Source organism: Crocodylus siamensis, chromosome 4 (assembly GCF_052110815.1).
Source record: "Crocodylus siamensis isolate JL-2025a chromosome 4, ASM5211081v1, whole genome shotgun sequence".
NCBI lineage: Eukaryota > Metazoa > Chordata > Crocodylia > Crocodylidae > Crocodylus > Crocodylus siamensis.
The window spans coordinates 162,686,833-162,702,249 of record NC_143398.1 but is presented as its reverse complement, the minus strand read 5'-3'; the positions used below and the strand labels follow the sequence as shown (position 1 = coordinate 162,702,249).

At 46.8% G+C, this 15,417-nt stretch overlaps 1 protein-coding gene across 1 annotated transcript; it reads left to right on the top strand.

Annotated features, from left to right (window-relative positions):
* The first annotated feature begins 789 nt into the window (after positions 1 to 789).
* Positions 790 to 7,847, top strand: SLC35B1 (solute carrier family 35 member B1). Its single transcript, XM_090044701.1, has 10 exons — positions 790 to 976; positions 2,642 to 2,899; positions 2,973 to 3,076; positions 3,981 to 4,111; positions 4,629 to 4,659; positions 5,018 to 5,178; positions 5,521 to 5,647; positions 6,572 to 6,678; positions 6,976 to 7,129; positions 7,518 to 7,847. Exons 1-10 carry the CDS (start codon positions 936 to 938, stop codon positions 7,568 to 7,570), a joined length of 1,167 nt encoding a protein of 388 aa, XP_089900827.1. The 5' UTR covers positions 790 to 935; the 3' UTR covers positions 7,571 to 7,847.
* Positions 7,848 to 15,417: the final 7,570 nt, after the last annotated feature.

Genomic DNA, 15,417 nt, shown 5'->3' with positions numbered 1-15,417 from the left:
CAATCTAGTTGCAATTGTAGAACCAGCATCTTGGAACTGTTAGGAATAGGAACTTGTTTTGTCTTTTAATGAGTGGAAATAAAGTACAAGCACTGACTGTCTGTGGTTGGGGGAGGTGAGGGGAGGACACCGGGGACAGGCAACATTTCAAAAGCATTTGCTGCATCCATATTTCCATCCCACTTCGTTGTAAAAAAAAAACACAACATTATAATGGAGTCCCTTTGGTTGTTTGGCTAGGCCCAGAAGCTAGAAGGCCAGACTAAATTAAAGGAATCCTGTTGCTACCAAAATAACAAAGCAGTTTCCCTTTATTATTAGCAGAATTTTATAAATATGCCTTTCCACACCCACAGCCTATTCATCTTGGATAATGAAAATATTCTGGTCAGTGTAACTTGCTGATTCTTGCATGGTAGCACAGTGCTGCACTGTTTGGGTTGCAAACACAGAAAGGAATGTTTATATTTAAACACATTTTTCATTGGGTTTAAACTTATGGAGCCAATGTTGTTGCTCCTGAATTTGGTAATACGATGCTATTTACAAACCATAAAAGTTAGATCTAAACCAGTCAGCCTTGTGCTGCTTTAATAAACAGCATGACCACGCTGACGAATCAAAGTAAGCCCATTCAGACTCCATGCATGCTGTTTTGGGGTCTGTGTTCTTTCCAAATATGCACATTGGGTTTGCCTTTTTAAGCCTAGATCCCTTTCTCAGCTGCAGGCAGTATTAAAAATGCAATGTTTTTGTAGATGGGAGAGCTGCAGGCCTGGGGGAGGTCAGCATTCTTGCCAGGCAGCAAGGGCAGTGCAGATTAGAGGGTTTGCTATAATTACCCTTTATAAACAAGTAGTTGAATGTGCAAGTTGGCAAGACACCAGTCCCAGGAAACTACTGAAATGGCTTCTGAAAGTCTGCCTTGGAGCTGAATGTCTGCAGAACAACCCCAGCCAGCCTCTGCTCCACACAGGTAAGGTGCCCCCTGCTTATGGGCCAAACTGCATTTTATGGGAGGAACCACAGCTTAACTAAGAGTGGTGGCAGGTCTGTGGGGAGGGGAGGTGCCTGTTGGATGTGGGTTTTCTTTTTAACAAAAGGTGGAGGGGAGGAAATCTCTTCCCTCCCCCATGTGCATGTGAAAGCAAGCAGAGGCAGATGTGCTCTTTCCAAAGCAGGAGGAAGGAGCCAGCTGAAAGCTAGTGAAATTTTAGACTGTGTTGATTATACTTGGAGGTGACAGGGAGGGGGTAACTCCTCCCTGGGCTAGAGGCCAAGGGTGGGGAAGGTGATCCTACCCTGACGCTGTCGGAGGGATGAACATGCAGGATGAGACCAGTTGTCAGCTGTTGTAAGGTAATGCTGCAGCAAGTAGGCTTTATGAACCGCTAAAGAACAGGCTGTGTTGGGAACCCTTCTACCAACCGGTCCAACAGATTGTAGAACTAGTGCGGTGCCTGCTGCTGGGGCTATTTTCAGGGGCTGCCTTCTGTCTATTTTGTGGTCCTGGTATAACCATGAACCTCCCCTATAGCTTAAAGCAATCAGGGTTTTTAGTAGAGATGATACCTTTTATTAGACCAACAATTTTGTTGGAAGCTTTTGGGTACAAACACCCTTCCTCAGGCATCAGAGAAAAGATAGTAAAAATTCTGGGTAGAAATGAAAATTCCTTTTATCATAGGATTTCACAGAGGAGTCAATAGGTGGAAAGTTCCTCTGGGCAGGCAGTTCACAGCTTGTATGATGAAGAGTGTTTGTGCCTGAAAGCTTGGCATTAAAAAATATTTTTAAAAAAAATTCTGTTGGTCTAATAAAAGATGCTTTTTCCTCGACACTAATATGGCTACAACCTGGACTCCTGTTTTTAAAGCTCAGGGTCATCATTTGCCTCTAGTTCCTTTTCAACACAAGCTAGCGGCCTGCTCCTGGCAGCAAGAACCAGCGCCCCCTCTCGGGCGGACTCGGCACGGCTGCACGCCAGCTGGCAGGGCCGCTGCTCTGTCTCGGGGCACGTTTCAGTTTTTAAAGGGGTATGGGAGCGACTCGTACTGCTCTGGGCTTTGCCCTTGCTCATCCCTCAATCTGCATGAGTTGGGCTGGTCTCTCTGTTCCGCCTGCGGTCTCTTTCTACCCGCCCCCAGCGCAGCCACGGCCACGGTGCTGCACGCAGCTGCTCAAGCGGTGACCCGGGCCGTGGCTCAGGGCAGGCCCTAGCCCCGCGGGCGGTGCATGGGCTAGGGCGGGGCCGGGCCGAGACGTCACGCCACCGGAACAGCGCGCCCCGACCGCCGCTGCAAGGCGCATGCGTGCGGCAGCTCTTGACCCCGCCGTTAGGTGAGAACAGCTGGCTTCAATGGAATACAAGCCCCGGGCTACGCCCCGCCTCCTAGCTGCGGAGCCAATCCGCATCCTACACATTGGGAAACCTAAAGACGAGGCGCCGGTGGTGAGGAAGGCCCCCGCATTGGGGAAGTCCGCGCCGGTGCCTGGCCACAAAGCGGCTGCATGGCGGTGGCGCCGCGCCGGCCCAAAAGGAAGTGAGGCCGGTATCCGGCCCAGAGCGAGCGGCGGAGCCTTTCTGGCTCACGCCGCGGCTCCAGGTCTTCCCTGCCTGGCTTCGCTTTTGCCGCCGCAGGTCTGGCGATGCCGCGGGCAGCCCGCACCCGGCGCCGGCGGGCCCTCGGGGCAGCAGCGAGGCGCGGGCCGCCTGCATGAGGCCCCCTGCGCCGCCGCGCGACGTGCGCCTGGACGTGCCGCCGGCTGCGAGCGCGGCAGCCGCCGCCATGGGCGCGAGCGCGGGCGGGGCCCTGACGCCCGAGCGCCTGCGCCTGCCAGTCTGCTTCCTCGGCGTCTTTGCCTGCTACTTCTACTACGGCATCCTGCAGGAGAGCATGTGAGCACCACCCCCCTCCCCTCCCCCCGGCCCGGGCCCGGCTACCGTCTCACTGTGGCTGTGCTCCTTGCAGAACGCGAGGGAAGTACGGGGAGGGCGCCCAGCAGGAGACGTTCAAGTACGCGCTGTCCTTGGTCTTCATCCAGTGCGTGATCAACGCTGTCTTCGCTCGGCTGCGTACGTACCCCGGGTCCCGCGGCCTCTCTGCTGCCTCCCTGCCCCGGGCGGACTCGGGGTTGCCAGGTCTTCAGTGTGAAACGATCGCTTTGGATGCTCAAAATTGCCGTATTTGGTGAAAAATTATTCGACACTGAAAAAATATATGATGCAAATAAACCTCTTTCTTATTTACTTCATGTTGCTCACTGTAAATCTAGCGAGCAAGAACTGCATCATCCAAACTAAAGTGTTTCTCATTTCGAGGCAAGCAGCCATAAGGAAGTGCTGACGGCAAACCCAAAAGTTGGCTAAGACCCCCGGAGAGTGACTTGGGTTTTGCATAGGCTGCCTCAGAAATTATTGTATGTTTTGTATGCTTTTATTGTTATTGGTGGTACATTGTACAGGAGTTGAAATGATCACACAGATCTGGCAACACCATGGAGTCTTGGGACCCACCCCCACGGTCCCCCCGCATGTCACCTCCCCAAGCCGGGGCCGCTAACTGGGAAGCTGCACCCAAAGGCTCTCACTCAGTTTGAGAGAGCCTGTGAGAGAGGTGCGGAGCAAAGCAAAGAGCCTAATAATGTCTGCTAAAATACTGCAGTTTCTCCTTTGGGAGGAGAAGAGGAGTATTTGGACAACTGAGCTGTTGCCTCCTGTAAGAGGTGCTGGTACAGGTTCCCTTGTTCTTCATCTTGCATCTGTCACAGCAGGCATCAGGAATTCAGCATCTCTCCTTTACCTCGACCTCTTCAGATCAGACGCTCAAGCCCTAGAGATCTGGACAACAGCTTTCTTCATCCATGTTGTGGATAAGAAGCTGAACTGTGTTGGGTGTTGTGTACTTCTGGCATCAGAAATCTATTTTACAATGCCATAATGTCCGGTGACAACCTGTATTTTTTGTACTTCTCCCCAGTGATCCAGTTCTTTGACACTGTCAGGGTGGATCGGACTCGGAACTGGCTGTATGCAGCTTGCTCCCTCTCCTATCTGGGTGCAATGGTTTCCAGCAACTCAGCTCTGCAATTCGTCAATTATCCAACTCAGGTGAAGAGAGGCAGGCTGGTCTGCAGCAAGAAACTTGAGTTATAAAATTTTCCTTTGTAGATATGCATTTTCCCTAGTGAGGACCGTTGCAAGCTATAGCTTGTCATCCTTGTACCAAGATGTTAAGTCAGTGCAGGGATGCACTGACGCACTGATTAAGGGCTGGAGTGGTACAGGTGCTAAGGCCCATGGTTGACAGCCCAGAAGTTGCAAGTTCAAGGCCACAGCAGAAGCGCTTATAAGCAGGGCCATGTCAGATTCCAATGAATCTGTAAATTCTGCTATATTACCTTGTCACAAAGACACAAAGTTAAGAACAGGAATATCCAGAATGATGGTCAACTATGAAAACTAAATTTATGGGGGGATATCTTCACACTCCAGGACTTAAGACTATTGGGGGTGGAGGGAGTCTGGATCTCATCCCATCTAGCAATTCCTGCGTTGTTATGATCACCTCGCCTGGTTGTGGGTAGTGTGCGGCAGGCAGCTAGTTAAGGTGCTCTTTCACTTACAGGTCTTGGGCAAGTCCTGCAAACCCATTCCAGGTAAGCAGTTATGATATGCTTTCTAGTCTGTACCCTGGTTTGAACCAGTCCCTTGGGGTTTTTTTGTATTATAAAAAACAGTACATTTCCACTCAGAGCTTTTGAGAGGCTTGACAAATGTCTGTGTCTAAGCATAGATGACCCTATCTGAGGTGTTTGGGGGAGTGAGTGGATGGTGTGACCTCCTTGAGGCCCCTTTCTTCCCTATTATGATTCTACTCCTGGGGCAGCTCTGGTTGTGCCAGAGTGGAGAGAATAGCTGTGTGCTTGTCCGTTGCACCCAGAATGTGGCACAGAATCATTTAATTTCTAGCAGAGTTTTTTTGGAGCAGTTTCCCAAACCCTCTTCTTTCTGCAGTCATGCTTCTAGGCGTGACTGTGCTGAGGAAGAAGTACCCACTAGCCAAATATCTCTGCGTCCTGCTGATAGTCACAGGTGTGGCCCTGTTCATGTACAAACCTAAAAAAGGAAGTGAGAGTGCTGATGACCACATCTTTGGCTATGGAGAACTCCTCCTGGTAAGTACCAGGCTACTGCAGTACAAGGAATCCCAAGGGTTTGTGTGGGTGGTGGAGACTACTCCACCGTCAGGGTTCTCCAGAATCCATAGTAGAAAGATGGTAAAGGGGTAATTGTCTGCTAGGCCCTGGGAGGGGTGGTTCTTCCACCCTACCTCACAGTGAGGTGGGATGGGGCATTGGCACAGGCATGCCGGGCACCACCTCCAGAATTCATGTTCATCTATTACCATTTAATAAACGGTTTGAAACGAGGCTATTGGATTTGGATGTGCATTAAAGAGGAAATAGCTGACAAGGGTCCTGTATTGTCATCTCTTATGACCCCCTTTCTTTCCTTAGCTGCTGTCACTGACGTTGGATGGACTGACTGGGGTGTCACAGGACCATATGAGAGCTCATTACCAGACTGGTTCCAACCACATGATGCTAAATGTTAATCTGTGGTCCACACTGTTCCTTGGTGCTGGTAAGGAACATGCTGAGAGAGGCCAAGTGATCTGGCATGAAGACTGACTTGGAACATCCTCTGAGCCAAGGACCTTGTCTCTCCTTCTGTAAAGGGCCTGGCATACTTTGCAGAACTTCCTTCTTTTTTAGAGTGGGGAAATCTCCTACCTGCCCAGTTTTTATCTGGGTGCATTTTTTAAAATGGCCAGCAGAGTACACTGTTCTTCACACAGTTCAGTCACCCAAGTACATCTGCATCTCTGAAAAATTCCTGCCTTCAGGCTGGGCCTGGGGACTGAGTAACAATCTCTGCCACCATTGCCTTGCTTTAACAGGGAATGAGGTTGCCTTGTGTGTAGCAGTGTGTTGTTTTTTTTGAGAAATGGTGCTCGTGATTAATGTGTTGGGAACTGGGAATAATGAAAGGTGCAATCAACAAGAGTAACTAGGAGGGTGACATTTCACTTGATGTTTTTTTGACTGAGTCCAAATGTAAAACTGCAGACCATTTCTGGAGTGGTCCTGTTCTTGCAAATGAAGAAGTTCTTGCATTCTGCTGTAGCATCCACTTCCTCTCATTGAACTCCTGACACCCCTTACTCTGGCTTTAGGCTCAGTAAGTTAGGGTTGAGTGAGATAGAGCTGGGAAGCAACAGAGAACAGAATTGTAGCTGCACAATGGATTTAGCAGCTGGATGCTAATCCCTTTGAATCCTAAGGGATTAGCCTCCTTAATATTTTGCCTCCCACCAGAAGCTCTGCCATGGACCAGTAACTACAGATCCTTTTCCATTGACCTTCTCTGGGTGGAGTTTGCTTTCACTTTCGTAGTAGATTCTTTATCAGCTGTAGTGAATGTGAAATATGAGCGTGACTGGAGAGGTGCTGACTGCCCAGAGTGTCTCTGGGCCAGGAATTCATGCTGTCCTTAAACCGTCCCCAGGGATCTTGTTCACGGGAGAGCTTTGGGAGTTCCTGAGTTTTGCAGAACGTTATCCCAGCATCCTCTACAACATCCTGCTGTTTGGCCTGACGAGTGCATTGGGTCAGGTAGATAACATTCTGTTCTCTTACTCTAAACCCCTTCATGCAGCGCTCCTGATTTCTCCTTTACTTGGATGACTGAAGGTGAAGCTGCCAGATCTTCCTGCTGTTTCTGATTATACCCTACTTACTGTATAGCCAACACTCTCAACTGTAGATAGGCTCACAGTTGTGCATGAAATCTTCCCATAAAAGTCTGATTTTAAGATGTAATTGGAATTCAGTTTCTATAAAGACTGTAAGGTGGATCTAGCATCTAGGAAGACAGTCTCCTCCAGCACACCAAATCTGTTTCTCTTCCAGAGTTTCATCTTCATGACTGTGGTATACTTTGGACCTTTGACATGTTCCATCATTACCACAACCCGCAAATTCTTCACCATTTTAGCCTCTGTCATTCTGTTTGCCAACCCAATCAGTACAATGCAGTGGGTAGGGACTATCCTAGTATTCTTGGGTAAGTCCTAATTTCAGAATCTTTGCTCTGGCTATTACATGGTGGTGGAGTATGGAAATGGGTGGTTGACTGGGGAGGAGAGTTGGGGAGGAAAGGGAAGGACTGAGGGCAATGGATTATTTTTGTCTTGGGGCAGATTTGTTGGTGAAAGTATGTCTCTAGTCTTGTTTGGGAGAAAAGGTTCAGGTAGTTACTGGAGGGTGTTACTCCAGTTACGGACCCAGCTGACTTAAAGGATTTTTGTTTATGCCAAAATTTTTACGTGGCACCCACTGGCTCTAGAGTAATTAAGTGCTGATCAGTATGTGGGGCTATAGACTGGTTTGTAGTTGTCTGTGGAAAGTACTGAAGTTTTCCTCGGGCACAAATCCTTCTTGTTTTTCTGCAGGTCTTGGACTCGATGCCAAATTTGGGAAAGGAACAAAGAAGACATCACATTAGGAAGAACCGTGAGCTCTACGGTTGGAAGGAACTTTTAATTTATTGTCTTGTACCTCAGCATCTGCTATGAAACTGGACTTAGTCCGGGTGCTTGAAATGGGATTTCTTTTTTTAATTATGAACTGTTTTACAGTGTAACATTTTAGTTTTAACAATAATCAAGAGTTTAACTTTTTTTTCTGTACTCAAAGCTGCATCAATGGATCCCGGCAGCAGGGAGAAATTCTTGCCTTAAAAGGGAGAAACATTTTACCTTTAATAAAGGAAAAGGAAACAAGTTGCTGCTTCTGACCTTTTATTTCAGTTGGTTTTCTGATCTTAGAAAAGCTGTGTTCTTTGCAGACCTTGTAGCATCCAACTCTGTGTAAAAGTAGCACAAATAGGTTTCCTCTTTCTACCTTGCTCCAAGGGAAGGGTCAGTCTGTTTCCTTAGCTTTCAAAAGGTTTAGGTGTCTCATTATCGTGGTGTTGGATGAAACCAGGATTAAGTGACCCTGACAAAGACAGAAATCCCATCATGCTTCAGAAGAATAGTTCCCCAAAGCATGGATGATGGAGCAGTAAAAAGGGTCCCACTTTCTGGTTCATCTAATCAATTTATACAGCTGTGAATCTTATCCCCTTCATTAGGGCTTGTTTAAAAGAAGAACAACTTTAGACAAAGTTCCAGGCTCTGCAGCTTGCAAGCAACCTGCCTTACCACTGGGGGCCAAATTAATTCTTTTTCATCATGCCCCCCCCACCCGTGCTGGTAAAGAAACAAGACCCTCTGCTACTAAAGCTATGCCAAGGCTGTGTGACAGCAGCTTCTAAATGTTGAAAGGGCCCTTGTTAATTAACTAGCTTCATTGAGAGCTTTGGAATGCCTGCTCCTGAGTGCTCAGGCTTGCTCCCAAGTGTTGTAGGGGGGAGGAGCTATTAGCATAATGATGCCTTCAAAGTTGGAGAGCAAAATTCTCCAAAGAGCAAACTTTACACATGAAAGCGTGTTTCCACCAGCTGTCGCTTGGTCTCCATCTGTTCTGTGGCTTTGGCCTCTTGCCCCTCCAGATGGGATCTTGATCTTCTTCCTGAATGGCTGTTGCAAGTCTCTCCCTCTCTTCCCCCCCTGCCCCTTTGCTCCAACCTTTCGGGCCCCAAATTGGCTTTCATTAATCTCTTTTGTGTCCCATGGCTCTGTCCAAAGGGCAAGTTTCCTTCACAACTGAACTTGGTAAGGAAAAGGATATTTAAAGTTGAGGGAAGGGTTTTCTCTAATGTCACCAGCTCCTCCTTGTTCACTCTCTGTATTTTCTTAAAAGGTCAACTGATTAGTAGTAAGCAAACATTTTCTGTAATGGAGAATCCTCAGCTAAACCTTCCTGCCTCTTAACTCCATGTGTCCCATGTTCTCCATGGGATGTAGTTTGTTCAACTGGCATCTGTTCTTGGTATTCCTTGTACTTTACAGAATGTGAGCATCTCTCCATTAAATGGGGAGTTTTTGATAACACCCTTAACAGAATTCTCCCCATTGCTACAGTGGGGAGAATTGAGCCAAAGAAAATGATTGGCCCAGATCACACAGGGAACTGATGGTAGACCTGGGAAACAAATGTGCATGTAATTTTCATTTCAGCTCCTACTACAAAACTGTCTTGTCTTCTTCTCAGCAAGCATAGGAGTTTGGCACGTCCACCTCCAAAAAGCTTGTGATTAGAAGGCACAAATCCATGCTGGAAGAAAGAGGCACCAAAACAGTTCTAGTTTGGCCTCAGGTTCTGTTACTGTGAGTCTCTTGCTCTTCCCTTTCAAAACTGCTGTTAAGTACACTGGAAAAAGCCATCACTTACACTGGGGTGTCAGGCACCAATATAACTGAATTTGTGCAAGCACTCACTATAAAAACATTTATTTCTGAACCAAACAGCAAAATCCAGCCAAGTGTTGTTCCAACATACTACACTGTGGCCTGTTCAAAATGTTCCTGTCAGTCACTTACTAGCACTGGATTTATGCCTGGTCAGTTCTAATTCCATAATTTAGCTAATCTATGAGAGTTCTCCAGAAAGTAAGCTATCGGCAGCTAAGGGACTGCTAACCTTCAGAACCTCCCACTACTGCTGTGTTAGTCCAGGGGTGAGGAATTTTCTGCCTCTGGATGCAGCCTGCAAAGCCAAACAGTTATTGCAGGTAGGGGTTCCAAGCTACTTTTGGGTCTATGCCAAGACAACAGGTTCCTCCTGGGTTTTCCCTGAAGGTTGTTCTTCATGGGGATTGGGCTTTTCTCTCCCTTCAGGTGTCATACTGGGAGTTCTGTGGGGCTACAGAGGAGAAATTAGGACTTTGGCTCTGGGCTTTCTCTGCAGCTGAAGCAAGGACCAACATTTGGATTAAAAATACTTTTGCTCCTGCTAAGCTCCACAAACCTGCGCTTCCTCTTTCCCATTCTGCAGCAGCCTCAGAGAGTTATAAATGCTGTTTTCCTGAGGCCAATTCTCTGAGTTAAGCATTGTCGTTACCAATATCTTCCCCTTTTTCCTTTTCTTAATGTTGCACCCACAGCAGAGCCTGGATCCTAGGAAATCAGATGGGAGGGAAAGATCTGTACTAAGCTCCCTCTGCCCTTCCTGTGGTGGATCTGTTGCCTGCTGCCCCTCCTGCTCTCACTTGGGCAATCAGGCAGGTTTTTTAAATTAAGGGCAGATCTTGAACCATCCATGCACTCTTCAAATCTTTAGGGCTCCTTGAACAGCTTGCTGACTTCCCCATGGAGCTCACATCATCAGAGATCCCAGAGGAGGCCAGCAAAAGATTCCAAAATGCTGTTGTCAAATCAACGGTAGATGCTTTTAATAAAACTGCCATAACCAGTCCTTGGGGTTTCTGTAACCGGAAAAGATTGTCAGCAGCTTGGCCCTGTTTGTGAAGTCACCACCACATCTGGCTGGGCCTTTTGTTTATATTGCTACTTGACTTGTTTGCTTGGCTGTTCATGTCTCCAGAAAAACAGAAAGAAGTAAACTATGAAGGAGGTTTCAACTTGGTATTTAATAATGCTGTTGTCCTCTGTATTGTATCTTTTCTATTAGACTGTAAGCTCCTTCAGGCAGGCACCTTATTGCCTTGTGTAAAGGGATATGTAAACGTATGGTTCTTTATAAATAATGAAAGTGTTTAAAATGAGATGTGCTCAAGCTTTTGGCAAGTTGTCATGAGGCACTTCTAACTCAGCTTGGCCACACGTGTTATACGGGTAGATGTGCTACAGGTTGAGAACACTAAGTAAGGGTAGATGAGAAGCGTTAAGACCTCTAGGGTATGGCCACATAGATGTCTCACAACTGAAACATCTTGCCAGACCCATGCTTGCCAGCTTGTATTTTGCAAGTTAAGATACAGGGAAGGGTAAGTGGTGTGGCAAAGTCTGCGCCCCTTAAACCAGAAGCAGCTTGAATGCAGTGTGTTGTGATCTGTGCTTAAGGTGAGCGAGTACTTTTGCTGTGCTCCAGGGCTGAAGGTTCTCAAGGGCAACTCCCAGGTTCTCTGGCAGCCTGAACCCCACCTGGCATCTTGCAGCAGCAGCTGTTCAGTAGAAGAACAAACGTTCCTTCACCACGCCGCTTTAGGCTTGGCTGGTCCTGCCAGAGCTCAGGCTGTCGCTTCTCTGTATTATGAGAAACTCATTCCTTTAAGAGCTATTCTGCCTTAATCTTTGATGGCAGGGAAGGGGCTCTGCACAGACACCACCTTAGCCTCTTTCCTCATCTTGCCACTGCTATGTGCCTGATTTGTCAAGGCATCTTTCCCGTGCCCCTGGAGAGTGGAGTATTTTCTTAGAAAACAAAACAAAAGAAACAAATAAAAAACCCGTGAAGCTTCCATAAGACTTTAAGCATCACCATTCAGTGCTGGAGATACTTTGAGCACTAGTAGTTGGAAATCAAACCCTTGCCCTCTTGGCTTATTTGTCAAAGGTGTTAAGGGTTTCCCTATGTGACAGCAAGAGGCTGGGAATGAAAAAAAAATTTTTTTCAACAGAAAAAAAGATTTACCTAGAAGATGTGACAAATTCATGACTAGACAAGTGACAGAACAGCAGACAGAAAACAGCCAAGATTCAGGTTGGTAAGTCAGTAAAACCTGCATCTTCCTTTTGGTGGGTACTGATTTCCATGTTTTGGACAGACGGTCCGTTTTTTTTACTCTGAGAACAAAAAGCAAGTTGCCACCAGGGGGAACTCTCCTTTCAATCATGTTCAAGGTCCACTTGGATAACAAAAAAAGCTCTTGTCCAGTTAATGTTATCATTGTACTTCTGAAGTATACAGGCTGGAAGCTGAAGTCAAATTTGGGGATCAAGCTCTTCCTCCATTGCTGTTGTATATGAAGCCTCTAATCCCAGCTGTGATGCAATGGGGAAGATAAGCCACCATGAGTCTTCAAACCAAATACTGACTCCTGACTGTATTTTCAGTGCAACAGTCCTACAGTTGCATGTAGCACCTATAGAAATAGGTATATGTACATCTACATGCTCCTTTGTCCTCAGATAACAAAAACAGCTGGTTTCACTAAAGCAGCAGCTACAGGCACCACAGTGTTTTTAGAAGTGCTTCTGCCAGAATCCTCTTAGGAAACTTGTCAGTTCTTGGTGGTTCCTGGGAGATGAGAACAGTCATGCACATACACAGAATAAACAGCAGATTACATTGCTGCTATGTCTGTGCCTACTGTCCCTCCAGGAGGAAAAGGCTGATGTATCAGCTAAGAAAGGTGACGTTTTATTTCATAGCTGACTGAGGCATCACGTCCATAGTGGGCAAAAACTTGGCAGCTGCTTTCCTTCCCCCCTTCCTCTTGTCTTTACAAGTCCCCTCTGCAACTCCATCAGCAGAGTTTAAAAAACAAAACCAAACGGCACACATTTGGAGACAACATTCAAAGGAAGCTAAGTGGCAGCGTAGAAGCAGATGGTTCAGAGGGGTACACTGAGTTGTATACAGTTAATAACTTTTCTGGGGATGCTATAGTGAGGCCTTAGTCAAATGACAGCTGGTTACAGGATAATAAAGTGATTTTTACCTCTTTGATATCATGCAATCTTATGGCCACCTTTCTTTAAATGACTTAGGGATTTCAGTCTGGCTTTGTGCTTAACTGTACATATATAATGCAAACTTCTGCTTTTCTTAAAAGTAAATAGAAGTTTGGGCTTCAAACTTCAGACAGGGCAGCCAAGAGCAAATGTTTGCAAGCACCAACCTTGCACCAAGTTCCTTAGGTCTTCCACATGTTTTTGCCAGTCTCCCTGCCCACTGATGCCCACCAGAACCCAAGCCTGGACATCTAGAAATGCTGTGTAAGACCTTCGTCTTTGGGAAGGCATTTAGCAAGTAAGGCTAAGCTTAGGGTATTGTTTAGAGAGCTTTTGTTTGTCTAGTTTTAATATCCCACCTGCTTTTATAGGTTATTGCGTCTCTTACTGTAAACCATCTTGAGCCTTTGTTAGGAAGGACAGCTTATAAATCTAACAAATAAATAGCTTAAATGGGTCTAGTTTTTAGAAATCATTTAGAGCCCAGACTCTGAAGTACCAGACATTTCTTGAGAGATTTCAAACAGAGTGCAAAATCATTAGTTACTTAAGTACTAAAAATAAGGCTAAGATATATATTGTTTAGGTGAGCATAGAATCTAATTTAGCAGAACATGGCCAAAGGATCCTTTCAGCAACTCCATAACTGATAAGAAATAATACATGTGGAGTTCTCAGAGATGTAAACACATTTTCCCCATTTTCCCTTTTGTTCTTGCCACTTGGGAGTGAGACAGCAAAATGGATTTGGCCAATAAAGCAAAATTCCTCCTCCTGCCTCTCTGCCCCCTAGGAGTTGGGTCATTCATAGGAGCAACTTCATCAGCTGAGGCTCCCAAAAAAGCTAGGCTTTATTTTGCCTAGAAAAACAAAGGCTGAAGTGGTGATATGATTGTTTTCTGTGAACACCAGAGAGGGAGAAGAGCTCTTAAGGCTGAAAGACAAGTTTGGTGCAAGAGCAAATGGGTATGAACTGGCCCTGAATAAAATTATGCCGAAAATTAGGTGGGGTTTAATCAAAGGTCCTAGAATAGCCTTCCATTAAGAAGTGGGGATAAGGAGACTAATGTGGTTTAAAATTGAACTTGAGAAATTTATGACAGAGATTAATAAAAGTGATTGTCTGCCATGGGAAGGGACTTGAACTGGATCTCCTGGTTTATCCTCCACTCCTGTTTCCTCTCGCCTAATCTGGTTGGAGCCACACTATGCCATGCCTGTTCTCAGCTAAATTTGTTCTCCTCACTTGTTAATCACCTGCTTGCAGAGAGTCAGTTAGTCCCTTAAATCTTTCTCATATATATGACTTATGTGCTTGGAAATGATATTGAGTTAGTTACTGCCTAAGGGCCTTGTTACACTTCAATTTTAAGTGGTTTCTGGAGCTTTTAACCCCTGGATTGTCCACACATTAATACCTGAAACTAGTTTTAAGCACATTTTAGGCAGCTTAAAGCAATGCTGCTCCAGGGCAGGTTTCTCTCTGATGCATGTTATCTAGCTCACGTTCCATTAATGTGTGGCCACTCCCTACAGATGAACCGTTCAGGTTGCAGTTCTCCAGCCCAGGATACATTCTCCCTCCCCCATCTTCCTGTTCTGTGAGGACAAACTTTCCACCCAATGAACTCTACTGCCCGGGAAACAGTTCTGCCACCAAGCCCATGCCCCCTTGCACCCCAGGGTTGCAACACCATGCAACATGCGAACTAACCTGGTCACAGGGCACAGACAAGTCCAGAAGCAGAGGGATGGGGGGAATAATGTAGGGAGGGAGCCATATTAGGTCTCCATGCATTGAGGCTTCCTTCCCAGGGTAGGGGCAGTAGCTCCCCCAAAAGTGCCTTCTCTCACCACTCCCAGCCACCCTGGGAAACACAACTAGCACTCCCCCACACCCCAATCCCAATTTATTATAACATGAGACTTTCTTCAGCTTGCTTCCTCTTTATTTTTAAATTATTATTATTTCTTTTTTTACTTTTTATTTTATTCTTCCGTGGCAGACTTCAGTTCATCACCCTTCCCCCAACCCCATTTCCTTTCTACCTCCCTGTCACAGATCACTTAGGTGCCCTGCCTGAGAACAGGGATGGCTCCAGAGAGCCCCCCAGCAGTGAGAAGGGGGAGGTGCAGCCACCAGTCACCAGGGCAACACAGGTGCTGGTTGCCGGAGCAATTGGCAAAACCCCCTGACAGGAAGGGGCAGGGCTTAGCCCTTCTTAAACCCAAGCAGGAGGCTAGGGTGGCAGTTCCTTCTCTGATGGTTAAGGAGTGAGGAGCTCAGACAGTGTGGTGAGAAGGCTAAGGTTTGGCTGCGCAAGCATCCGTGGGTTGCTGCCATGAACTGGAGTATTTTTGCCTGGTAGGGGTTAACTGCTGTCTGACCAGATGGTTTAGCTTTATGTTATAGCCTGGGGGCTTTCTGTTTGGTGTTTACTGTTTAACCAGAGGACCGGGTGAGGCTATTAGGGGTTGGAGGAGGCCTCATAGGGACTCCCCAGTAGTGTGGGGGATTCTTGGTGCTGGAGAAAGCACAGTGTTTTGCGGGGTGCATTTGGCCTAGCCCCAAGAGTGGCAGAGGGGTGGTGAGGAGCCCCGAGGGCAAAAAGAGGGCCAAGACATAACAGGGCCAAAGTCAGATCACACCAGCACCATCTGCGAGGCTTGGGCTGCGGTGTAGGGGAAGAAAAGGAGCCACAGATAGCGCCCCTCCCCCATTGTCGGGGCATGTAGAAATGGGCAGCCTCCCACTAATTACAACAATCTA